This window comes from Halichoeres trimaculatus, unplaced genomic scaffold (genome assembly GCF_033239565.1).
Source record: "Halichoeres trimaculatus isolate MK-OKI-2021-1 unplaced genomic scaffold, fHalTri1.1 fHalTri1_scaffold_4, whole genome shotgun sequence".
In the NCBI taxonomy this organism is placed as follows: domain Eukaryota; kingdom Metazoa; phylum Chordata; class Actinopteri; order Labriformes; family Labridae; genus Halichoeres; species Halichoeres trimaculatus.
In genome coordinates this window covers 33,152,352-33,178,563 of record NW_027437182.1, presented here as the reverse complement: position 1 = coordinate 33,178,563, position 26,212 = coordinate 33,152,352, and the positions used below count along the sequence as shown (strand labels likewise).

Here is a 26,212-nt window from a genome sequence, read left to right as displayed (position 1 = left end):
GTTAAACCAAAAACTTTGAGATTTTATTATTGAGCAAATTAATATTTATTACCACATTAACACACACAAAAGCAACAAAAATTGGTACTGTTTAGCACCAATACTGATTACCAAGTACTGGGCGCTGGTACTGTGTTGTTTTAAATGTAAATGGTACCTATCCCCAGGTATATGTAAGTAAGTAACTTTTGAAGAAAGATAGAAATCCCTCCAATAAATGATTGACTTGAAACTAACAGGAATTTTTTAGGGTCATTCCAACAAATTGGTGCTATTTCTGTCTCCAGGTAATAGAATGTATGATAAAATTAAAGGTAAAATACACTTTTCTATCCAGCCAAATGTCCTGCACGATGATTTGATTGTATATTAGATAAAACAAATTTAAAAGATTCATTTAAACTATCCTGTACACGGGAAAATAACATCCTGTTCCTGCTTTCTAATATTGAATTGTACTGTCAAATACAATAACTGAAATCCTTCTGAAATGTTGCCTTTTTACATATTGATGCATTAAGTCATAGGCCTACCTCCTTCCCTTTGCATCAGCTTCAGCTACTTCTCTGGATTATCCTGGATTTCAATTCATTGATGACCTGAGAGAAAAAAATCCAAAAAGAACAAGGATTAAACACAAAAATTCTAAAGTGCTAGAAAGACATTCTTTGAAAATTGAAAGTGCACATACCTGTTGATGGAGTCCGTATAAAATCATCAAATAAAATCAGATCTGCTGTTTTTTTAAGTCTGCACTCAGTTATTTCATGGGACTGCTCTGTATCAGCCTGGTTGCTGCTGAACAGCCAACACAACTTGGTGTAAAAGTGTAAAAGTGATGCAGATCACCAAGTGAAAATAGCTTTTTATTTCAAGTAGAAAAAGAAAATATTTTAGCTTATTTGAACTGAAACATACAGAATGTAATTTCCAAACACAACAACAGAACAGTCAGAACTGTATGAACAACAAAGTGCAGTGCGTGTGTGTACAGTAAACACTTTTTTCAAGTAGATAAGCATACAGGGAACGGAGCTCACCCAAGCCCACCTTTCTAACTTTGGCATGAACCTGACAATCTCTGTGCCACATACGTCTCTGTGCAAGAATGCTTTCAAAGAGGAAGGCATGCAAACATGCACGTAACTGATAACTCGTCTACTTTAGGTCCAGTTCAACAGTGATGATCAAGTGAAACATGGTGTTAAAGCTGCATCGATGGGACAACTTAACACAAGAACAAACTACTGCTAACAGGAAAGAAAACAACAAAGTGGTGTTCTAACTAGAGTATGGATGCATTCGTACGCTTGTCATCTACAGCTGTGAGCTGTAGAGCTCAGCATCCAGACCTGAAAAGTACAAACAAACAAGGTTTCACACAGGTTTGAGTTTTCACAGTGCTTTATCCTGATCATCTCTGATCTGAGAGGTGATCAGTTTACATTCACCAAACATTTCAAGTACTAGTTCAAAGGCAGGACCATTTATGTTTTATGTGAGGTATTACTTCTTCATTTAGAATTTTTTTTTCTCTCCAGAACAAACACAGTTAATATGACGCGGTCTGGAGTGTCTCAGAAAGATTCCCACGGTTTGAAGATGGAGCAGTCTTTCCAAGGACGTGTTTCTCCAGGACATTCACAGTTCTTTACTCCAGGTTCAGCTCAAACAGGGTCATGATCTCCTGCTGTCTAGTCATGTCAATGCTAGACATCTGAAAAGGAAATAAACAACAATAAGTTGTTAATGAACTTTTTCAGCAATAATGCAACCACACTTAATGACATGGAGTACGTACAGCCTCTCGTCTGCGACGTTCTTGCTCCTTCCTGCGGGCCATCTCTCTTTCCGTATCCACTGGAGACTGCATGGTGACGTGCTGGGTTTCTACAGGAGACTTCTTCTGCTCCTCATCCTTTGGGGAGTCAGCACTAGCTTCTGTGCACATGCTCTCTGGTGACTCCGGCTCCTCTTTTATGGGAAGTTCATTCACTTCAGCTTTACACAGGCCAGGCAAACTAGAAGAGGATGGTTCTTGTTAACTGGTTATCAAGCAGAGAAAAGCTTCTTCAAACTGTATTCAGCCTGTGTGACCATCGCTGAAGGACAGGTGGGTATGCACTGAGACCTCTAGAATGGTCAGGACTTTCAGATGACAGCTTTCCTGGCTTCTTTAATAATGGGAAATGAAGAGAACACTGTATTTAAAGATTTAACAAGTCCCATTAAGACCTCAAGTAGAAAGGGCATAATGCATTGATAAATCAGGAGAAAGTCGGCCCATGGTCTCATCTGGTTTCTCACACCCTGACTCCTCTTTTTGCAACCAGTGAAGTCGATCCTAGCTAAAGAGAATTTAACATTAATAGCCTCAGCATCAGCCACACTTTTGAAAGGAAAAGTCAATATCCCCCTCAGTCATACAGTCGATTAATTTACTAAATACCTGCTCTTCTCAGGAGCTTCCTGCTCCTTGTTTCCTCCCTCCAGTTTCTTCTTCAGTGCCTTTTCTCGTTCCTCCTTTTCTATCACAGCCTTCTTGAACTGCTGGAAACTCTCTTTTGAAGACTTGATTGTGGTTGGAGTGATCGACTCTCTCACCAGTTTTGCCCAAGAAACTGCATTTTTCAGAACTATCTCCTGAACGAAACACATTTACATTTTTCTTTAGTTCATTGAATAGTGTTGGACAGAAGTGGTAATAAAATTTGATAATCATATAACAACATAGGTTTATGTTTGGTCTCTCAGAGCAAACAGAAAAAGTAGTGGGTGGTAGCGTGGGTATTTAAGTGTTCATGGATGACATCTGGATGCCATCTAGTGGATGAAAGACTGACTGCATGGTTGTAAGTATGAATTCACGCAGTATTTAATAAAAAATTATACCAGTGCAAATCAAAATAAACCAACGCCTTATGTGTTTATACGCCATACATCTTACCAACCTCATCCTGATCCAAGTGAACAAACCTTTTTGGTTATTTGGGGTTTTCCCTCTTCAGTGGATTTACTTCCTGTGTCGGTAAAAGCTGCACTAGTAAGTTGGTTTTCAGGAACGTCCTCTGTGAATCTGAAATCTGGCAAAGTCATTTTTTTTTAAAAAAACAAACATGATTCATCCTGAAAACAAGTTTTATGAAAGCGGTGAAGGACTTACTGGATCTGGTTTCATCTTTAGCCAAAAGTGGACTGTCGCTCAGGGGGCTCAGCACTGGGCCCTGCTGGAGGGTGGGAATAATCATTAAAACAGTGGGGCTCTTTATGTGTAGTTAAAATACATGATTGTCAACACTCACAACTAGAGGTAGACCGATATATCGGCTGGCCGATATATTGGGCCGATATTTGGACATTTGTCTCTATTGGCCATCGGCCGTATTTTCTTTTAAAAAGCCGATTTTTGATCCGTTGTATAAAATGATGCAATTTTTGATCAGGCACGAAAAAGATGAGCACCTCAAACTTGTGGAACCACTTGAATACATTACATTACTTTTGTTCAAATTATATTAATAAGTTTAAATTTCTTTTTTGACATTTCAAGAAGAGTGTGAATGTTTACTACTGCTTGTTACATTGTGTGTTTACTCAGACAAAATATTTCATTGTTTTGAAAGCTGAATAAATGTTCAGAGGACTGGACACGACTTGTTGTAATAGATTTCTTTTAGTTGCTCAGAAATTGCTGTTTCACAAAAATGTGATAATTATATATTTATTTAACAATCGGCCTGAATAGCAAATTGGAAAAATCGGCTATGCATATCGGCATCGGCTGCCCAAATTTGGAAAGCATCGGCATGGCATCGGCCCCCAAAAAACCCATATCGGTCGACCTCTACTCACAACAAATGTAAATAATACAACGCTAGAGTAGGAACAGCTTTCATTTTCAGTTTTGCCATATCTAAGTAGAATGGCAAAAATTCAAACCTAGCAAATAAAGAGCAAAAATTTTAACTGAAATCATCTAAAATAAAATAATAAAATGTGAAGCATGCCTGCTTTTCATTTGCTAAATTTCTTAATCTTACTGCAAAACAATAAAAAATAATTTGACCAACGCTGTTTTACTCGTTTTGCTGTTGAGAAAAGGTGATGCCTTCAAAGTCCTCCATAAAAAAGTTGGCATCATACACTAAAGCTAGTCTTTAAATCCACTGTGTGTCGAACTTATCTCAGTACAAAATGCAAGTAGCGAATGCAAGGAATGAAAACCGCTAGCCAATGTTTGTAAAGATGCTGAATTTTTTTTTAAAATATCACTTTAAAAGCACAAGAATTATCAATGATGGTACCAAGGGATGGTCAAAAGATTTAAGATGTTTGGGAGTTTCTCAGTTGTTGTCAAAGCCAGCAGTCTGACACATCAACATCATCAAGAATACCTCAAATCTGGCAGCAGCCCAGTCCAGTACAACCCCTGGGGATACCATGGGGGATAAAAGCGTGGACAAGTCTGTGAACAGAAGATAAAGCACTTCACTCTAGTATGGAACATAACTATGTTAGGTTAATATGACGTAAAGAATGATGATACAGAGGAGATCTTCTGCATTTAGACAAGAAAACAGAAACAGCTCCTGTCAGCTCTGAGTCAACCTCCAAAGGCTGTGTGAGAAGTAGTTTGAGTGAACACATCAATATTATAGGACCTTCCTCAGCGGCCTACTGGAACTTTTCTTTTTAAGCACATAGGAAAAAGAAAAGGGATCAGAGAGCCTACGGGAGAAAGACCCTGAAGAAGAAGAGTTCATTATTTATATCATTTTAGGATTTATGATGTGGGGCCAGTAGCAGTGAGAATGCTGATAAAGCTGATCCGTCAGGTCAGGGTGGCAGTATTGATGCTGAAATGGCACCAGGACAAAAGGTGGGGAAGGACTCGAAAAGAGGGAGGGACAGTCATGTATAAAACTTCAAATATCGACATACCCTATTTCACAGCCATACCGCATTTTACTTGAGGAGAAAAACGAGGAATTTTAATTTAAATTGGAATTCAGTTCAAGCTTGGAGTGACCACGTTTTTTTTTCATCTGTCTACTGTCTGATTGAAAGTTTGCATCTAAAAATCTTCATGAGTGATAAAAAGCAAATTTCTAGAGATTTTTAATGAGTGAAAATCAGCTAACCCACTGTCCTGGCAAGAGTTTAACTGGAAAAACAGGGTGAGATTACTTAAACAGAGCAACTCGCTACCATAAATTTTGCGTTTGCACTAAGGTTGAAAATTAATGGATGTCAATCAGAGATAGCATGGAAAGAGCTTCAATTTTTGTTCTGAGAATCAAGAGTGGCACATTTGATATATGCTGGAAAGGATGGACTGATTTTATTAACATATACACTCACCGGCCACTTAATTAGATACAACTTGCTAGTACCGGGTTGGACCCCCTTTAAGCCATCAGAACTGCCTTAATCCTTCGTGACCAGACTCAACAAAGTACTGCAAACATTCCTCAGAGTTTGGTCCATATTGACATGATAGCATCACACAGTTGCTGCAGATTTGTCGGCTGAACATCCATGATGAGAATCTCCTGTTCCACCACATCCCAAAGGTGCTCTATTGGATTGAGATCTGGGGACTGTGGAGGACATTTGAGTTCAGGGAACTCATTGTCATGTTGAAGAAACCAGTCTGAGATGATTCCAGCTTTATGACATGGAGCGTTATCCTGCTGGAAGTAGCCATCAGAAGATGGGTACACTGTGCTCATAAAGGGATGGACATGGTCAGCAACAATACTCAGGTAGGCTGTGGACTTTAAACCATGCTCAGTTGGTACTAAGGGGCCCAAAGTGAGCCAAGAAAATATCCCCCACACCATTACACCACCAGCAGCAGCCTGAACCATTGATACAAGGCAGGATGGATCCATGCTTTCATGTTGTTGAGGCCAAATTCTGACCCTACCATCCGAATGTGGAGCAGAAATCCAGACTCATCAGACCAGGCAACATTTTTCCAATCTTCTCTTGTCCAGTTTTGGTGTTGCTGTGTGAATTGTAGCCTCAGTTTCCTGTTCTTAGCTGACAGGAGGGTCACCCGGTGTGGTCTTCTGCTGCTGTAGCCCATCTGCCTCAAGGTTGGACGTGTTGTGTGTGCAGAGATGCTCTTCTGCAGACCTCGGTTGTAACCAGTGGTTATTTGAGTTACTGTTGCCTTTCTATCAGCTCCAACCAGTCTGTCCATTCTCCTCTGACCTCTGGCATCAACAAGGCATTTTGGCCCACAGAACTGCTGCTCTCTGGATATTTTCTCTTTTTGGGACCATTCTCTGTAAACCCTAGAGATGGTTGTGGGTTAAAGTCCCAGTAGATCAGCAGTTTCTGAAATACTCAGACCAGCCCGTCTGGCACCAACAACCATGTCACGTTCAGTGTTTCTTAAATCACCTTTCTTCCCCATTCTGATGCTCGCTTTGAACTGCAGCAGATCATCTTGACCATGTCTACATGCCTAAATACATTGAGTTGCTGCCATGTGATTGGCTGATTAGAAATTTGCGTTTTGCTTTAACGAGCAGTTGAACAGGTGTGCCTGATAAAGTGGCCAGTGAGTATATAGACCAGACTTCAGGTAAAGAGACTTCGTTTTTATTGTTACTGCACTGGTCCTCTGCTACACACAGACTGTTAATTCTTTTCTGTTTGTTTGTATCACTGTAAGTACTTAATTTGAGGTTTTCCAAAAAAAACTGTTTACTTTAAAATGTTTTGTTCATGTTGACTTCAAGGAAAGTCAAAATAAAATATATAAAAAATAAAAAGTAAATTTCCCAGACTTTTGGTAACTGGTAAAGGATAGATGTACAAAGTACCTGGAGGTGATAGAGTCGGTTGATTACAGGTCCTCTCTGGATTCAGCTGTGTTTGGTGGCCTTGGGTGGTTTCTGATGACTGCACAGCAGGGGGGAGCTGAGATGCCTTGACTGCAGTGTTTGTCAAATCTTTTGTGCTGGATATCTGCTTACTCCAGGCAGGCTGAGTCTGCTTTAACTTTGTCTTCTGGGAGCAGTTCTGTCTTTTTTGCTTCTTGGTCTTTGGCACTAAAAACACAAGCACATAAATAATTCAAAGTCTACAAAGTCAGACCTTTTCTTCCCTTAAAACTGCTTACATCAATCATAAACCATGTCACAGTTTCTTTGCAAAGTGTGTGTGTGGGGGGGGTTGTTGTAACCTAATGACCAGCTTTGGTTATAACAAAAAAAAAGCAAAACAAGCAAATGTCAAAACATGAAAAAAACTATACTTCAGATAGAATGCACAGCTGCAGGTGAAACAGAGCACCTTGATTTGCTCTTCTGTATCTTTCAGGGTCATGAAATAGGCCTAACATGCAGGAAAAACAACCGCAAACATCTGATGAAAGCTCAAACAATATGACCATGCAACCAAGATGGATACAGTTTTAATAATGGCAGCAAATCTTCCATGTGCTGTGGCAGGAGAGTAACTATTTTAAAATCAGGAGAAGGCAGAATGAGAAAGCTAAAGGAGGTGAGGGGAGGGTGTAACAGCTCACCTGATTCAGAGTCACTGCTATCAGGAGAGCTAAAATCACTACTGCTGCTTTCACTGCTGCTGCTGCTGGATGACGAAGAGGAGGAGGAGGAGCTGCTGCTGCTGCTGCTGCTGCTGCTTTCACTCAAGTGTGAAGGGCGGTCAAGGTCAGAAGGAATGATTGTGGCTGTGAGAAAAAAAAAAGCAAAGCAACAGTTGGACTCAACGTCTCTGGTGTAGAAGTGTGACTGTGATGACACCATTCACCTTATTCACAGCTCTTACCAACTGGCTTGTTTTTTTTTACAATGTGATGGGCTTTACTGGCAGCCTCTGGTTTCTCAGCCTCCTTTGGTTTCCCAGCCTGTATTCCTCCTGTGGACTTCGCCTGCTTCTTTTCTACAGGGCAGAAAGTAGCACTCTATTTAGCTGCAAACTGTTTTGATCTGTACAGACATACTCCGTTCAAAAAGGATTTGCCAGCGAGTGAAAGTTGGAGGTTTGAGCTTTACTTACTGCTGACATTCTTGTTACATTTCCTCAGACAGTCTCCAACGAATTCCTGCAGGGCTCTCAGCGTAGAGGGCATGAGAAGTTCAAAGTCAACCTCAATTTCCTCAAGAGAAGAATCTCTCAGACACGACTCCTTGGCATGAATGATTTTCACCAACTTGCCCAGCTTGTCACCAGGCAGCTTGTTGATATCCTGTTTCAGCTTCTTCATCTCCTGATACGTCACTGGCTTTGATGAAGCCTCATTCTCACACTTTGAATGCACTCCATTGATCTCTTGCCTGTTGGCATGCCTACATGTAAAGAAACACATCCAGTATAGGCTGCAGAGTTAGTTTGAAATATGTTGTGACATCAGATGTGCTTACGTACGTGACTGAGCTCCTGCAGCTGGTCATTTTCTCAGCGGTAGATTTGGACTTGCTGGGTTTGTGCTTTGGCACAGCTATGTGCTTTTCTTTGGGCCTTTGTTCCTTTTTCAACTTGTCTTTCTTCTTTGTTTTCAGCTGGGGCTCGTGTGCGAGTCTCTTCAGCTGGTCACTCATAGCTCTTAACTGAGGAGCCAGCCATTAATGATACAGTTAGGAAAAAATGCACTGCAGTGATTAACTTCTCATAATCCACGTGCACTTTTACTGGCGTATATATACCAACCCTCTCCTGTAGGCCGGCCAGCTGCACGGCCACCTCCTCTGGTGGTCTCTGAGACTCTGAGGAACTCTCGCTTTCAGAACTTGTTGTTGTTGACATGTTTTCAACTGCGTTTCCTTTCGTCTTCTCCACTTTATGAGGTAAGGACAGACCTTCTTTTTGGGGAACCTTCAGATAACGGGTCTCAAAAACCTCCTGTTGACAAAAAAACAAACTGTTCTGGTTACAGTGTGCTGGCTGAGAAACTGAAACAATCCAAAAAGCACAATGTTGATCAATCAAGCATACATTTTATCTGCGAACCAAGCCATTTATTACTATTGCATCACCTTTATCAATCAAATATTTCTCATTAATTCCTAAAACATTTCACTGCAACAATGTGACCAGAAAAAAAAGACAAAAAAATTGCATTTCACAGCCCTGGATCATAAACTGGTCATGAGTAGAGCTTCAAAATGCAGAAAGAAGAAACAGGGGCTGAGACAAAAAAATACAAAATAGAGGATTTACTAAAAACTGACGGTAAACTCAAACACGTCATTTATCAGCTGATCACAAGTTTTAAGTATAACAGAACTTAAAGTGTCAGAAAAAGGACTCATGGCCACAGTGAGGAGCCCCACTCGTTTGTTTAGATGTGCTTGATGCAAGTTTTTCCAGGAGTCTGGTGGGCTGGTGCTCCATCCAATGAAAATGGCCTCATTAAGGAAACACACGGTCTGGATATGCCGTTTGTTTTTGTAAACTTCCATTCACATCCATCCCAGATGCTCTGAACAGGCTTTAGATTAATGTCTTCACTAATTTTTTTGATAAAAAAGTTCAGTAGAGTTACTCACAAGTAAGCCCTTTGACATTTTTACTTCTGTTTTGGTTGATCTTTTCGGGCTCATGTCTTAAACTTCTGATCAACTGATGAACGACCTGTTTGAGCTGAAATGCAGTTTTCAATAAAAATCATTTAGTCTTCATTTCTTGTCTCTCGCTCCCGTTTCTTCTTTTTGCATTTTGAAGCTCTGCTTACAACCTGCTTACAATCGCGTATTTGACCCTGCAGATCTGGTTTCCTGTCTTCAGATTTTTGTTCAGAATTCATTGAATCTGCTGAAGAGCAAGATATTTTTCTTGTTAAGTGGACTTGATTGTAATCCAGTCATTGGACAGTATTTGAGACCAGTGTTCGTAAGGTACGCCAGCCTGTGTCCTGACCTGATTCAGGGACGTTTCCGCTTTAAAATACTATTCTACTTCCACCTGAATGTTTTCTTCCACCCTCCAAAACGACACCTGCACACCTGGTAAAACAATCGAATTTTCGTGTTTTTTCCTCCACTCTTAAGATTTTGTTCAGGAGTGAATTCCCTTGATGTAAGAACAAAAAGATATACAAAAGTAAAGATTTAATCTATGCAAGAATAGTGACATACACTGATAAGAGTAGGGAAATATAGTTATTTGTAGGTTTGTTATTTTCTGCAGGTAATGTTTTATTTAAGCAGAAAATATTAAAATTTTTAGGTTTGGCATGTTGCTTTGACATGCTGTTCTTTAACAGAATTACTTAGTTTTTATTGATTTAGTTTACAGATATATTACAGTAAAATATTAAATGAAACGAAATACCATTTTAAAGTGTTTTTTTTTTTACTATTCTTATCCCCCAGTGATGCTTTTAAGTCCCTGCATTACTCATTTTATACTAACTGTTGATCTATCTTGAACTTGATGATTTGAGCTTACGACTTGGTAACATGCTGTGTAGTAGGATACTAAACGTCTCCTAAATCTGATCCAAGAATGCTTTCAAATGCTAGAAAACAGAAAGGTTATGTGTGAAAAATCGGGTATAAAATTAGTTAAGACTTTTACTGTCCCAGAAGGTCACTTAAGGTCCCCGTATGATATTCAGTTTCAAACAAAAAAAGAAATGCAACCTGGTTATTACCTCCATTAAAGAGGTTATGTTTCTGGGACAGTTTGTCTGTTTGTTTGTCTGTGAACAACATAACTCAGTAAGTAATGGACAGATTTTCAAGGAAATTTAATGAAATTTTCAGAAAAGTTCAAAATGGGATAAGGAAGAAGTGATTACATTTTGGAGGTGATCCAGGATTATTTAAAGGATCCTTTATCATTGTGAGATAGGGCCGTTTCCACCATATGTGTGTATAACTCCACATTAAATGGTCCGATTGCTTTGCAAAACAATACAAAACAAGGTCACCATAATTTCTGACAGATGTAAAAGTATGATCCAGGTCCTGGCAATATTCTGGATACTAAGATCTGAAATATGAACTGGGTCATCATAATTTTCAACACTGTCAGGAAACAAATTGTCATACAAACCTGCAAATTGTAGCAGACAATCTGCTGAAAGGGAGTATAACATTAAAGTAGGACTAAAGTGTTGGTGACAATCACAATATGCTTGGAGGAGGTCTGCGCTCTCTGAGTGCTTTTCTAGTTTTAAGTACTGCTGTATTTTTTGATTGACAACACATTTTACAGATACACACCTGCAGTTTTCTTGCCATGTAGACCACCTCATGTGCAGGGGGATTGTATTTGTAACAGTTGGAGAACATCAGCCGAACATCTGCAGCAAACTCCCTTGCATTTGCATACTCTCGCTGATCCATCTTTTTCTGAGAAGATGAGACTGTGAGGAAAATACTCCCAGCTTAAACTGGAAACACTGGTGTAAATCACAAGTAACCAGCACCTTACCTTTATGGTACCAAGATCCATAGGCTGTTTGATAATATCATGGTAATCGTGCAAGCCCAAAGCAACTGCATCCACAGGGGCATAGAATGGCCATGCATACATGTAGTGTCTCCTGGAGAGCAGCTCCTTCAGGATACTATTGCAGCACCTGAGCTGCTCAGACAGTCTGACCTTGTTGCCCTCAAATGATGGCAAGTCTTTCTTGGGAGGTTTGATGGGTCTCCCACTGCCACGCCTGAAGAGCAATGAGCTGGGAGCTGGATGATCCTCAGCAGGGGAGACCTCACTACAGGGCACCTCAGAGGTAAAGGCAGCTGGGGTCTCCATTTTCCTCTTACAGCCCTTTTTGATCTGAATATAAATACATACAAGGTGTAACCTGGATCAAAAATAACAACCAATCCATGATGAAATGTTGGTTTTAGGTCTACACTATTCAAGCTCTAAGGGCACAATAAATAAACAAAACAGGTCACAATACTTAGGACTCATCCTGCACTAAACATATTTTCTTTGTTACTGTCCATCAAACATTCACAACTTTAAATGCCCTTTCCGAATAACAAAAACAATCTATGAGCTGAGTGCACCATCAAATTCTTCTATAATTGCTGGTCAATATTTACAACTCCTTCCCAAACAGTTCAGGAAAAAGTCTGATAAACAAGCAACAAGGGGAAAATTTGGAGTTAAGTAAATACAACCACTGAAACACTTACCGTTGTACCCACGTGAGTAGAGAGATTAATGGGTTGTAGGAGTTGAGGCACATCAGAGGGAATGACCGTCACCGTCTGCTGGAGAACAACCTCAGACACGAGGGATCTTTGCTTGATTGCACCTGGATGCCAAAGAAAAGGTAAAAACATAAATAAAATGGAAGAACAAAAACTTCTCAGACAACAATTCATTGGAGTATTTGCTGGTGCTTCTTACATTCAATAGTGCAGCTCATTTGCAGCTGCAAGAATTGTTTTATGCAAAAAGCACAAATGAACAACTTAACATACTTTCAAAAAAAAAAAACTGAAATTTTTTTAGTATGCAATAAAGGACCACATGTTTCTATAACCTGTATGTGTCTTTCTCCCCTTCACTGGTTCCTTCGCAGTGATGTCTGTGATTTCATACTCGTCCTTTGGTATTTTGTCAATTTTCTGCAAAAAGAGCTTCTCTAGACTCTGTGCCATTATAATGATGTCATCTCCAGGCTGCACAAAGGAAAGAACATGTTATATTAGCATGACAGCACTTCATTCAGCAGGTTATGCTAATATGACAGAAAGTGGACTGTATTAAGTAAAAAAAGTGGCTTAAAAAGTGGGATCCTACTTTTCACTGGTGATCAGGGATAACAAAGTTATGGTCGTTCATAGCTACTGAGCCTCTACAAGATTTTATGATGTTTTCTACAGTTCCTCAGGCACTTTGCAGTTATGTTTACAAAAATATATTTATATCTGACAGTATGGTAACAAGCATTCTCTTACCCGGTTGTACAGATAGCAGTTGGTGAACATGGTCTTGAAGTCTTTTATACAGTCAAATGCTTTCCAGTAATATCTGTTCTGAAGGCGTTTCTTAATAGTTCCCAGGTCCATGGGGTTTTTAATGATAGAATAATAATCCTGAAACGTTCAAAAGACATTGGCATAAATACAGTCAATACATCAAAGAGAGTCAAACTTTTCACACTTGTACTTAAGAAAAAAGTAAGAGCCGGAAAAAAAATCCATGCAGCATCTTTTAGTCGAGCTGGGAAATTACACTTTTATTACTTACTGGAAGGCGCAGTGCCACTGCATCAACTGGCTGGCGAAAGGGCCATGAAAATTGATGCCTCCATAAAGCTTTGATGACCACCTTCTCCAGATACTGCAGCTGATTGGTTACCCGTCCAGGCGTCTTTGTATTTATGACCTCTGGCGGAGGGGGGTTTCCACTCACAGAGGGACAGAGTTTCACATCAGACATTGTGTTGTCCACAGGCCATGGAGGGGGAGAGCGATAGTCTTTGCTTCAACTTATCCCAATGCGTCAGACGTTTTCTAAACAAAGGAGAAGAGATTTACTGATTTAGTGCTTAGGTTGAAATGTCTATTTTTGAACAATATTTTAAACACAAAAGAACAACTCTTAATTCTGTTGGATTCACTTGTTTTATGAACCATATAAATACTGAAACTCATAAAGCTTGCATCTATAATCTTTTAGTCCTAACATAAAGTGAATCAGGGTCGTTGTTGGTATCTGCTATGCTCATACATTGGCTCATGTAGTCTTGAGTTGCCAGCCTCAAGCCGAAATAAAGAGCAGGATACCAAGACCTGATAAACTCACTTATATTTCACTCCAAAGAAGGGGATTTCTTTGAGTAAGCATGTTTAATACTCCAAGTGACAGTTTTGTGGCAGATTATCCACAGTTCTGCCCTGACATTCAACACACACATCAAAGCACAAGTGTGTAATGACTGTTCACTGTATGTTTTCATGGTCAATAGATTCTTTAAATCAGTTCCCAAAGACAAACATATATTCTTTAACTGTTTGTAGACTTGTCTAAAAATGATACACAGAAGGTCACCAGCACATCTCAGAGCATTTATTCATCAATGTAGCTGGATAGTGATTTCAAAAAATGATGATAGACAAATTTACTTCTGATTTTAAAACACATAAGCCATCATTCACAAAACATCTAGTGGACAGCTTTCCTGCTCTACACAGGCAACACTGCCATCTAGAGCATTGCTCAGGTATAGTGCCTTCCAGCACACCCAGCACTACAAGAAAAAGGTTGCTAGTTTATCTGTTTCCAACAATTTTTTTTTTATCACTTGAGAGGTAAAAAGTCGTGTTTTTCTACACAAAATGTGACATAGCTAAATGTAAGGTTGTTGAATTATGCAAGCTGGGACTCCAGAAAAGTTTAAAAGGTTGAATACCTTGTCTTTAACTGAGCAACAAGTTAGAAGGCAGCTGGGTCTTTACATTAGAGTTGAACAATTAATCAAATTTAAATCAACTTTGCAATGTAATAGAATGCAAATTTCAAATCGCAAAGGCTGCAATTAAAAAAAAAAAAGTTTTAAAGTGCATTTAAAAAGTGCAATCCACACGTTTACATATTTCAGTGGTTGAGCCAGAGATAGGGTCTAATTTATATTTATGCTCTTTATTTAGTGTGGGACTCATATATTTCTTATATCATTGTTCATATCAGGCATGTTGTTGTGCACTGCTTTGTTTCTTTCTCTGTTTTTATTTAAGGTAATTATTGATGATTGTATATCACATCTACAAGGTTTGAAGTGAAATAAATCAGTCAATATTCTAATGTATTCTAATGTGATTGTAATAGTAAAATAAAGATGTGTTATAAGTATCAATTCATGCATCAATTCATCTCATTTCATCATAACATATATGCCTGGTCTACAGGAAAGAATTGGTTATATGTTGACAGTGTCCTTTGCGTTGTTGGTCATACTACAAAATGGTTTATTGCTTGTGTTCAGTGAAAAATGCAGAAGGCAAATGTCCCCCCCAAAAAATCACATGCTAAATCGCAATCACAATATTGGTAAAAAAAAAAATCACCACTAGATTATTTTCCAAATTCGTTTAGCCATACTTTACATATTTAACTGGGAGTTTAGATTAAGTATTTCATATTTGTTTCAAATAGTTATAGAAATTTCTTTCTCATCCAGCAACTGAAATGTTCTTTTTCAGCACATTTGTTTCTTTTATCATCAAACCGAAACAAGTTTTAATTGCAAGTTTTGCCTCTTTATATCATTTTATCTTTAAAAAGACAAACCAAGCATTTCTGTCAGTCCATCAGTCCCTCTGGACAAAAGTATCTGTTCAAAGAAGCTGGAACACTGTGGTTTTAGCTGTTAATTTATGTTGGATGTAACCTTTCTTAACTATCTGATACATGCTGCAGTGAGTTTACAGCAGTTGAGTTGTCTGGAATGACATGGGTGAGGATGATGGTGATGACAAGTCCAAGGTTGTAATAGTTTACTAAAACGAAACTAAAAACGAAAACTAAAATTTAAAATACATTGCAGTTAACTCAAACTAATAAAAACTAGAAAAGAAAACAAAAACGATAAGTAAACTAAAACTGTATCTTGTGTTCACAAAACTAACTGAAACTAACTAAAATGACAGACAAAATGTCCTTGGTTATAGTTTTTGACAATATTAACAGCCTTTAGGATTTAAACTAATCCGACACATTTTCCCAACCAATTTTAGACAGTTTTCGGCAGTTGTCAGTGCTGCACAGCACCATCATAGAGGCGTATAGGGACGAGCTCGTTTACTGCACTGACTGGCTGTGCGCTGTGCTGCCACAAAACGTAGTGGAGCAATGAATCAGAGCATCTGTAATAGTTTAATTGTTACAGAGTCCAAGTTTTTATTGTATTTGAGTCTGCCTTTATTGTTACAGAGTCTAAGATTTTATTTACTGAAGCTCATATTATATTGTTTTTTTTATAATTTATGTAAATATTATTTTTATGTAATTCATGTTAACATTATTTTATATAATTTATGCATACATTTTTTATACTAAGTTTATATTATTTTCATGTGTTTAAGGCAGCAGCCAACAGTTCAGTATCAGCATTGACTGAGCAGTGAGCACTATGTTGGACTTGAAAATAAACAGTATGACAAAATATTTACTCTGACCTTTTTGAATCGTGCACCTGGTTAATAAGGTATGAAAAAACTAAAACTAAACTAAAACTAAACTAAATCTACGCCTTGTTGCAAAAATCAAAACTAAATAAAAACTACACTGCCCGCTCTAAAACTAATTAAAACTAAACTCTAATGGAAAAAAAATGTCAAAACTAACTAAAACTAAACTATAACGACAAATCCAAAACTATTATAACCTTGGACAAGTCCACTCATGACACAACCAGCAGCTAGATCATTTAAATCTGTTTATCAAATTGTTTTCACCCCCATGCTAAACATTAAATTTTTAAATTTGAGCATGGATATCCATCTGATTAAGATATTTCACCCTACATTGAATGAAACAAGCTTTATTTTTTACTCTATTTATTGGAAAAAAGTGCTTTGCTTTGCAAACATGGCACTATCAATAGAGTCCATGATTTTTGTTTATTTGTGGTGATTTGATCCCTGTGTTTTTGTATATTTACTTTGTTGTAGCAGTGTTATATGCTTTGTGTTGGTGTGGACTGAAATTAAGTATTGGCAAGTAAATGATGCCTATCCTCGCTTTAAACTTAACTTAAGCCCATTCCTTTACTTTACCCATGCCGGAAAAAGCACTCCTATTAATGACCCCAAGTTTAACATACTTCTACAGCAGCTGAAGATATTAGCCTTCTCTTTTTTATGTGATTAAAAAATTAAAGAAAATGTCTCCCCAAAGGTTTAAAAATGTAAATGGTGGCCTATTTTTGTGAGAAAACACAACATGTATTTAAAGTGAAGAGAAAAATGACCATTAATCTCATTTATTTTACTTTTAAAATAATGATTTTCATTATGACTTCTATTTTTACTTTATTTTCAAAAAATAGAAACTGTAATAACAGAAATTACCCTCTGCAAATAAAATCTTGGTTTTGAAAACAGCATGATCCACATTTCATTTTCATGAATATTGTATTTTATATTGTTGTTGTGAGAAGAAATCCAGGGAAATATGTTTTCAATGTTAAGCCAATGGGCAAATGGATGGGTTTCAACTGTAGGCATCAACTTTTGGAAGAAACTGTATTAAAATCTCTCCTGGGGCTGTGCACTCTTAAAAATCTGATCCTGAAACCGCCCGTGCTATCCTGACAACATGAAGGCATGGCTGCACGGCTGCATGCTGCACTGTTGACAGGAGGAGAGCCGACACGTGAAGCCTTACCACCACGCCCACCGGTTGGTTTGAATTTGGGTAAGCTAACTCCAAACCGCTGAGAGAACATGTGTCAACATGAGAGGGCTGAATGCGGGGGAAAGGCCAGGCTTTGACATTTATACACGCTGAGCTTCTCCTAACTGGTTGAACGCACCAACAGCCTACGCAGTTTCTAATGGATCTCGAAAAATGATTCTGCACATTGCCAGGCGACTTTGGCATCATTGCTAACGTTTGCTAACTAGCCGTTGGCGCTAAAATATATTCTTTTGACTCATTTGCGTGAATTTTGAAACTTTCTTCTAATTACCGAACCATTTTATGCTACTTTACATTCACTCTTTGACTTAGTAATCGTCCAATACAAGCACACGAAGGAACATCAGAGTTGAAGCTAACGTTTAGCTAACGGTAGTTAGAAATAGGTGCATTAACGTTTGAGACCTAACTCATTCGGGTTTCACTCGCATGACTTCATTTCTAAGACACCACCGGGTGAATTATGCTAAGTTTACGTTTGTGGGGTAACTGTAGGCATTTTACATCGATTGTTTACCGTTCTAGCTTTACCTTCTGAGATTTCTCGGGCTGTCTCTCGTTGGACCCTTCAGGAGCAGACGTCTCTACGGCAACCGCCTCAAATTTATAGCTCACAGCCCGCAGAAATGATTGGTCAAACTCTACCTGCACGTGTCTGCAGACGAATGCCACTTTCAATCTGTTGCTATCGTGCTTTAAAAATCTCAATCCCTGCAAGTCACCTGGAAGCTTTGGGCTACTTTGGAAAATGAAGCATGAGTCAGAGTATTTTTGTGGAGTTGCCGGGAACAAAATCAGCGGCTTGGTGTCACAGAAAGATCCTGGATGAATGTCGATGCATGGAAAAAAAAACTTTCTCTGTGTAAAATCACCAAGCACAGAGACAAAGTTGCCGATTCTCAGGCACTGGTTCTTCTCTCTGCCAGGGTGAGAGTTTCATGTGTGAGTGCAACGACAGGAGGAGTGGAAAGCTGGGATCTGGGCGGAGCGCTGAGTTCACGTGCTGTCCTAGAAGCGGAAAATATAGTTTCAGTCAGCACAACACACTTAAACAGTAAAGCAAACGCATGAAATGTGCAAAGTATTATTAAAAATAAAAATACAGTGTGATGTATGTCAATGGAGGCAATAATGTACACCTTTGAAAGGAAATTGTCAGTTTGAGAAGGAAACAGGAAATTAATGTTTTTGTTTATAAATAAATAAATAGAATTGAAGGATGGCTTTTACAATAATGCATGCGTGTATCAATGGGGTGGGGGTATGTTTGATTGTCATGTAAACAAAATAACTTCCGCGTGGTAAAATATGACTACAAAATATCGATGTTTGTACAATATATGTACAATATAAAGTAAATCAAGGCACCGTTAAAAATAAAATAAAATTTCACTCCCCAACTTTCCGAGGCGTCACGAACTAAGCATACAGTAACTTCCTGTCCTTTTTTCCCCCTTTTTTGAAAAAAAAAAAAAAAAGGAAAAAGAAAATCAAATCAACACCAGTCCAAATGGAGTGCAGAAAACAATTTAAAATCATTTTGTGTAGCTCTTAGCTTTTCATATAACCAGTCCTTCTCAAGACAGTGAAAACTGATGATAAAAGTATTTGGGTAATAACAGCAAGCAAAGAAAAAAGGAAAAACAATAAAGTATTAAAAAATTGGATTAAAAAAAAATATGAAATAAAGCCTTAAGTATAAATGTGAGTCTTGAGTTGAGAAAGAGGGACTGGCTAGTTTTGACCAGAGCTCTGCCAGAGGATCTGAGGCTGTGTCCTGCCCCCCCCCCCCCCCCCCCCCCAAAAAAAAAACAAACAAACAAAAAATAATAATAATAATAATAATAATAAAAATTTAAAAGAAAAAAGAAAGAAAAGGAGCATTTATTTGATTTATAGGACTTTTCCACTTCAAAACATTTAAACTCACAATTATGTGGACTGTATTTAGACATTTAGACATTTTGTCTCTCCTGTTGTCCAGTTGACAGAGTCCATTGTGAAAAAAAAAGGACAAGGACCTCAGGAAGCATCACTGATGTTGTTGTATCTCATCACATCCCAGGATGCTTCATCAGATAGTATTTAGTTAACTGAAGACTTCCTGTGAGAAAGACTTTTTTAGTACTTCAAAGCATTAGCTTAGCATACTTCAAAGTAAGTGGTTCTAAGAGGAGCAAATGAGCACATATTAAGCTACACGTAAAGTCCTCCTGGGTTACCAGTTTGATTGAGAAAGATTTTAAAGTTCTTGATTGAGTTATTTAGCTCTTTTTCTGTCTTTATCTGAAAAGTGGCCAAAACTAAGGAAAATATTATTTTGAATCTAGCAAAACTTGTCTTGTCCACTAGATGGAGCCATTGGCAATAGTTTGTTGTGTAAACTGTCCTTTGAAAGACAGACACTTGATTTAAGATGTTCATGGGGCCACTGTTGTGCTTAGCTCGACACCTAAAAGCCACAGACTGATACATTTTCAGCTTCAAATACACAATACTTAGAGTATACTGTGACAGTAAGTTCTTTCACTCCCGAAAGAAAACACAGGAAGCTGTGTAGGCCGAGACTGTTATGAAGTGTTTAGTCTAATAGATTCAAGAGCTGACTGTACATCTCTGCATGTATAAGAGAAAAGCTGGAATCAATTTTATCACAGGCTTTTATTGTAAATTGTATAAAGATCTTTTTTATACAACCAGTCAGTTGTTGCTCCCATTACTGACCCATAACTGATGAGGTGTTTGTTTTTCCCCGTCTTCAGCAATTTTTCACTCTCGGGTCACAGATTTTACAATTAACCCCCAAATTATGATATTTCATGTGCTGATGATAAAAGCCCAGGCTGTTTTGTATGTATGTCACAGCTGAGTTTTGGGGAGTTTAGAAAGTGAAAGGAATAGAAAGGAACTGGTGGTAAACCAGGTTGTCATGTGTCCTGAGTGACTGCTGAATCAGACCATAAATACCCACACAGTGTCCGTCCCCTGACAATGACAGGAAGCTTGTTCAGAAGGGAGGAGGTCATTTAGGAAAAGGATCTGCCCCCTGATGTTTCAAATGTGAGGAGTTACAACGGGTATTTGTTTTTGAATTGATAAATAAATCTCCTCCACCCAAGTGAGGGAAGAAACACCAACACAGTAGATACTACTGCAGCCTATGAGCGGAAGATACTACACTCTTTAAGTGTCATATGGCTTTTAAAACACTTTTTGTGCTTTTCTGACTCAGGTTTTTTACTTTTTATGCAGATACATTAATCAAAGCTATATTTACTGGTATATGTCTCCATAAGGTAAACACAAGAAGAGTTATAAGACAACTTACTATAAATGTATTAAATAAACAACACATCAAACAGAAATTGTGCATGCTGCTTACACTGTAACACGTCAGCACATGAGTTCAAAGTTATGTAATTATATTACAAAAAAATATGTGGAGCTTGCATGAGTTGCCACATTTGATACTTTGAAAGTATTCATTCGACTGGTATTTCTTTATTTCTTAGTCTGACAGCAGGATTTTTGCTTCAAATTAAGAATTTTAATGCTGCTTTTACTTTATTTTCCACTCATCTTGCTTCCATCTCCACTTACACAGCTACTTTCTCTTCTAATTTGTATATTCATACCTATCTAAGTCATACAAGAGGAAGACAAAAGCAGAGCAGGATCGTCTGTCTGAGGATTAAAATATGATGTTTGTTCTGGATGTCTGAATCAGAGTCTGAGTTGTTTATACCAATATGTTCGCAATCACCGTCCTTCCTCTCTTCTGAGAAAGAGTTGCTCAAAAGTGAATTATGAGCCACTCTCGGCACACATGAACACTCAGGCCTCAGCTCTGTGCAGGAGCAGATCCTGCCCTCTTTGGTCTGTTCATGTTGTACGCAGAGGGTGAACAGGAGAGGTGCTGGAAAAGGTTAGTCTTATTGTCATAAAGGAATTTTGAAAACCCTCTTATTGGTGAAATAACTGAAAAAGATCAGAGCAGCTTGACACCAAAATGTGTTATTAATTGTCCCTCAGCTGGAGTTTGTACCTAATATGCTCCATGTGTTACTAGTAAAGATGGGGAGCCTCTTCAAATGACTAAAGATGTTTGGAGTAGTCCACCAGCATGTGGTTTGGTTTCTAACAGGATTAAAGGAAAATTTGGCATTTGAATAGAACTCAGATGTCTTTCTGCTTCGATTTAGCGCAGAAACCAAGTAATAAAAAATAAAAGCAGCGTACAAGAATGAGTCTCATCTCATCTTTCCTGCTACTGATAGGTACTTTAAACAAAGTGAGACCATGTGAGAAAGTGTCCTGGTCCATTCAAAGCCACACTGTTGCACCTCCAGCCAAGTGGAGTCGAGTTAGAACCCTGGATTTGTTTTTTTCTGCGGCCATAAAGTGTTTGAGTAAGTATGAGACGGCGGATTCCCCTTCAAGAGTTATCTGAAAACTCCCTGTGACTCATGTCAGCCGCTGTTCAGCAACACTCACTGCCCTGATCAGATATCTAGAGGCGCTGTTGGATAGAAAGAGGATCTTCTGCGTTGGAAAGTTACTCTTCCATGTAAATGATCACTGCAGCTTGATTCAAAGCCAAACAAAGACCATTTGCACTCAAAGTGATAAAGATTATTTTGAATAAATAAAACTCCTGTGAGGAACTCTGTTTTAGGTTTGCTAGTTTAAGTTCAGTGTCTTGCCCAGAGACACTTCCGGCCTTCACTTGAAAAACCCCACTCCACCACCTGCCGCTGCCTCCCACAGCAAACGGTTAAAGAGTCAATCTGTTTACTGTTCGGCACTTCGGAGTACACCCAAGCCTTGTTTAAACAAATTACCTCACAGCTCCAAGTTCCAAAAAATATTAGCTCATTCTGCACAACTTCATATTTATAAGCCTAAATTGTGTGAAATTCACTGCAACACAAACATATTGTGAGATCATTTATTGTTTTCTGAAGTGATACTTGGTGGTATGCACCGCGAACAGCATATCTGACAGAGCATCATTGGACTTGACAGCTCATGCAATCAACGCGGCCCGTACACACTCAGAGAGTGGAGTAACATTAATGGAAAGTGAAGAAGCCTCAGATTGCACTTTTCTTTGATGCACTGTTATGCTTTCTATTCCCCTTCCTCTCAGCTGTGCTCAAAGCACTAACACGGTGTAAATAAACAAAGTGGAGCACTTTAACTGCGACATGCATATGTATGAGATGTAAAATAATTTGATCCCTTTGAGCGCTTCCTTGTCAGCCCTCAAAAGCAGCACATCAGTGGTTGTTTTGTGTGTTTTTTCCCACAACAAAAGTTTCCTTCCCTCTTGTCAAAAGTGTCATCTCATTAGTGGTAAATCACCAAGCTGACATTTATGTTGTTCCCAGTCACGCAGCATCTCTTCTTCAGTGGAAGTCTGATATCACAGGAAAGCAGCGTAGAGCAGTGTTTGTTCAGGAGGGTATGAGAGATTTCACACACAGAAATCAGCCTGCATACAGTTTAGTGCTTGTGATCGGGGATGTGGGGCGCTGAGATAAAAGTGTGTGTGATGAAAAAAGTCCTGTGAGAGGTTTAAAAATATTTTACATCCTAATGTTAGAAGCCAGGAAAACTTTGGATACAGAAGAGGTCCTGTGTTCAATTGGTGTATATTGCTTTCATATTGCAGGTTATGTAAGCATATCTGTCCTTCTGTCAGACCTTAAAACACATTTGCCTAAAATTGTAAAAAATGAATATACCACAAAAGACAGTGACAGCCTTAATAAAGTTTAAACAATCCACTTGCAATTCCTTAAAGAAAAGGATCTTCTAAATGAATATTTCAAAGCTCCATACTTCATCACTGCTGTTGGGACTCATGCTAGGGTTTTTGCTTAAAATTTGTCTTTTACAGTCAGATCTTGAAAGAGTTAAGGGTGCATACTTGCAGCAAGATTTTTTTCCAAATGTTTTTATTGTTTTTTTTTTTTTGTTTGTTTATGACGAAGGTAGAGAAAAAGAAGACACAAAAGTAAAAGTGAACAACTTCTGAACTAAAACAGCTCATTCATTCACACTCATTCACACCACAAAAAGAAAAACAAAAGGACAATACACTCAGTTGTCAATGGGTATTAACAAGTAGAGCAGTAGTATCGCAGAGAAGAAGAGAAAATAAAAAGATAAGGGAAAAGGAAGAAAAGAAAAAAAAGAAAAACACCTATATATCTGATTATATTTGAATGATAATAATAAGTGAGTAAATATAATAATAATAAAAAAAAGTAGTTCGTTGGTTTTCAGCATTGGTTTCATATGTAAGGTATCTATATGAAGTAAAAAAGGTTTCCAGATTTCATGTAAGGTCTGAGGGGAACCTTCCAAGGAGAATCTGATTTTCTCAGGTCTCATACACTGTAAAATTTCTTGAATCCATCAACTATGTGTGGGTGGGGACAAATGAATCCATTTAAGAAAAATGAACCTCCTTGTGCAGAGTGCTTTTTGAAAATGATAGAAATAGACAAAGATAGAAGTCCACGGCACCCTGCTGATTTAGCACATTCACTTTTTATTTATTTATTTATTTATTTTTTCTTTAATATCACTATTTGGTGAAACATGTTGATTTTACAGTAAGACAGTTAAAATATCCTGCACCCTTATTCTCACCTCAGGACATCTCTACTAGTCCAAATATATGCATCACATTTTATCAAACAATCAGTGTTTTTTGTGCAGTGCATGTTGCTACAAACTATTGTTGATCCATGATGCAGACTTGTAACAGACAGTGTCATGAGGTGTATCTGAAGGTGAAAGGCAGCAAGGCCAGCACAGCAGAGACCCTGATAAAGGGTAGAACTAGTGTAAGTCAGGGTGCTAGCTAACCTGCAAAGATGTCACAGTAATCTGGCAAAAACTGCTGGAAAGTATTTGTCAGGAGCAGGTGATGGCTCGATGGAGGCAGCAGGTGTGTTCAAGGCAGATCCAGGACCTCAGGTGAGTACAGACAGAGAGGGAAGAAGAGAGAGGACAAGGTGGGGGGGGGGGGGGGGGGGGGGGGGGGGGGGGGGGGGGCAGAGTATTGAAGAAAAAACTTCTGAAATGTGTAACAGAAAGAATTAGAATAGATTTCTTAAACAGAAAAGCTCCATGCTGGTCATACCCCAAAGCATCCCTTTGTTTGCAGAGAGGAATATTTTGCGATGTTTCTGTAGGTGCTTGATATTCAGCTGACACTACAACATATTTAAGGTACTGATAGAGTCCTGGGGGCCCCAAGGGAATATTTACAGAGAAAAGATCAACCATTACAGTAAAGTGTTTGTCTATACGCTCCACAAACTTTATTATAGATACAATCTTTAAAACAGACAATTATCATAAGTTGGTAAGAATATTATCCATCCATTATTTTTTCCCTTAAGCCTGTCCCTGAACAGGTCAGCCAAACCATTCACATTGGCACACACCTGACTATCTAGAACAATCTATCAACCTGATGAGTATGTTTTTGGACTGAGGGAAGAAGCCAAAAAACAAACACCAACTCAACAGATTACATCATTTAAACCTGGATACTTTTGACAGGGGTTCCCAGGTCCTTCTCCTCACAACATATTGTGGCTCTACATTAGAAACAGAAAACACAAATCACAAAATTGTGAAAGAACTGGAATAGAAAAAAAAGGAAAAACTCCTGTTTTATATTAAGGCTCTGCACGCAGTAGGATTAGGGTACATTACAACCCCCTAGCAAAACCAGACATTCTCACAATCTGGCATCAAGAACCCCTATGCAGATAAAAATCAATGCACAGGCCCTCATGTGATAAGAATGACCTATAGCAAACCTTTGCAATAACAGTTTGGAGAAGTCTGCACTGTTAATGGAGACAGATGGTTAAAACATTTCAGCACACCGTCATGCAACCTTAACCTTAGGTTCAGAAGAAACACTTCCTCCTGAAAGTCTGGGATCACTTGAAAATTTCTTTATTTCCATAAAATTCACAAACAATTTCAACTTATGAGAAGAAATTTAAAGAATAATCCAATTTTTTGTGAAGAGGCCGATCATTGGCAACTGTAAGCTTATTGTACCAATCTCCTGGTATGGCTGCTAAAGCAAGCTAATCATTTTTAAGGCTAACTGAGTAATAAGAAGCCTTTAACACCTGTGTTGCACAGATAAAAAAAACTGTTGTGCTCAAAAAATGAGCACAAAATGAGCATGGCATTCTTTGGGTTAGTTTAATATCCAAAGCATGGGCAGCTGTTTAAAGGTTGCTGGATCAAAATGGTTTGTAAGAAAGAACTTTCTCTTGAGCCCTGTCCCTCTATTGTTGTGTTAGCAAGAAATTGTTAGAAAACTTGAAATCTGTGGAGTGGGAGACCCTCGGTGCACATTTGTTTAGGATGACAAACATCTAAGAGTGGTTGAAGACAAAGGCGCCTTACAGGTCCTCCTCTGGCAGCTGCAAAAAGTAGGATCTGGTGAACACCAGTGTCAGGATCAAAAGTGAGTAGGTGACCACAGGATGCTGGACTTCATGGAAAACCCTAAAAAATGTGTCAGTAATATTTAAAGGAAAGGTCAGTCAGAATTCTAACTGCAATGGCCACCATGGGTCTGTTCCATATGAGCTGCTGTTAGAGCAGCTTTTGGTACCTAGGAAAGACTCCATCAAGACAATCCATCCTGTGTGTCTCATCAGACAGCTAAGTGTTTAAGTTCTGTGTGGGTGTAGAAGCTATTATTATTACTTTTTTTAAAGAACACATTTGTCATTTCCGTTAAATCACAATTTCTAACTGTGACAGTGTCAGCATGTCTTATTTATCCCAT

The 26,212-nt window shown here is 38.5% G+C and overlaps 1 protein-coding gene across 2 annotated transcripts; it reads right to left on the bottom strand.

Annotated features, from left to right (window-relative positions):
* Window positions 1-954: 954 nt before the first annotated feature.
* Window positions 955-18,280, bottom strand: brdt (bromodomain, testis-specific). Of its 2 annotated transcripts, none has more exons than XM_074669040.1 (19): window positions 17,905-18,280; window positions 13,201-13,466; window positions 12,909-13,046; window positions 12,491-12,629; window positions 12,138-12,259; window positions 11,419-11,769; window positions 11,208-11,336; window positions 8,689-8,880; window positions 8,407-8,588; window positions 8,038-8,327; window positions 7,807-7,920; window positions 7,544-7,708; window positions 6,837-7,064; window positions 4,395-4,465; window positions 3,164-3,227; window positions 2,977-3,083; window positions 2,450-2,643; window positions 1,802-2,021; window positions 955-1,717 (listed from the first exon to the last, which is right to left on the bottom strand). In XM_074669040.1, the coding sequence occupies exons 2-19, from the start codon at window positions 13,390-13,392 to the stop codon at window positions 1,652-1,654; spliced, it is 2,964 nt and encodes a 987-aa protein (XP_074525141.1). In that variant the 5' UTR covers window positions 13,393-13,466; window positions 17,905-18,280; the 3' UTR covers window positions 955-1,651. The 2 variants fall into 2 exon arrangements, with proteins under 2 accessions (XP_074525141.1, XP_074525142.1); XM_074669041.1 differs by having other exon boundaries at window positions 3,164-3,224.
* Window positions 18,281-26,212: the final 7,932 nt, after the last annotated feature.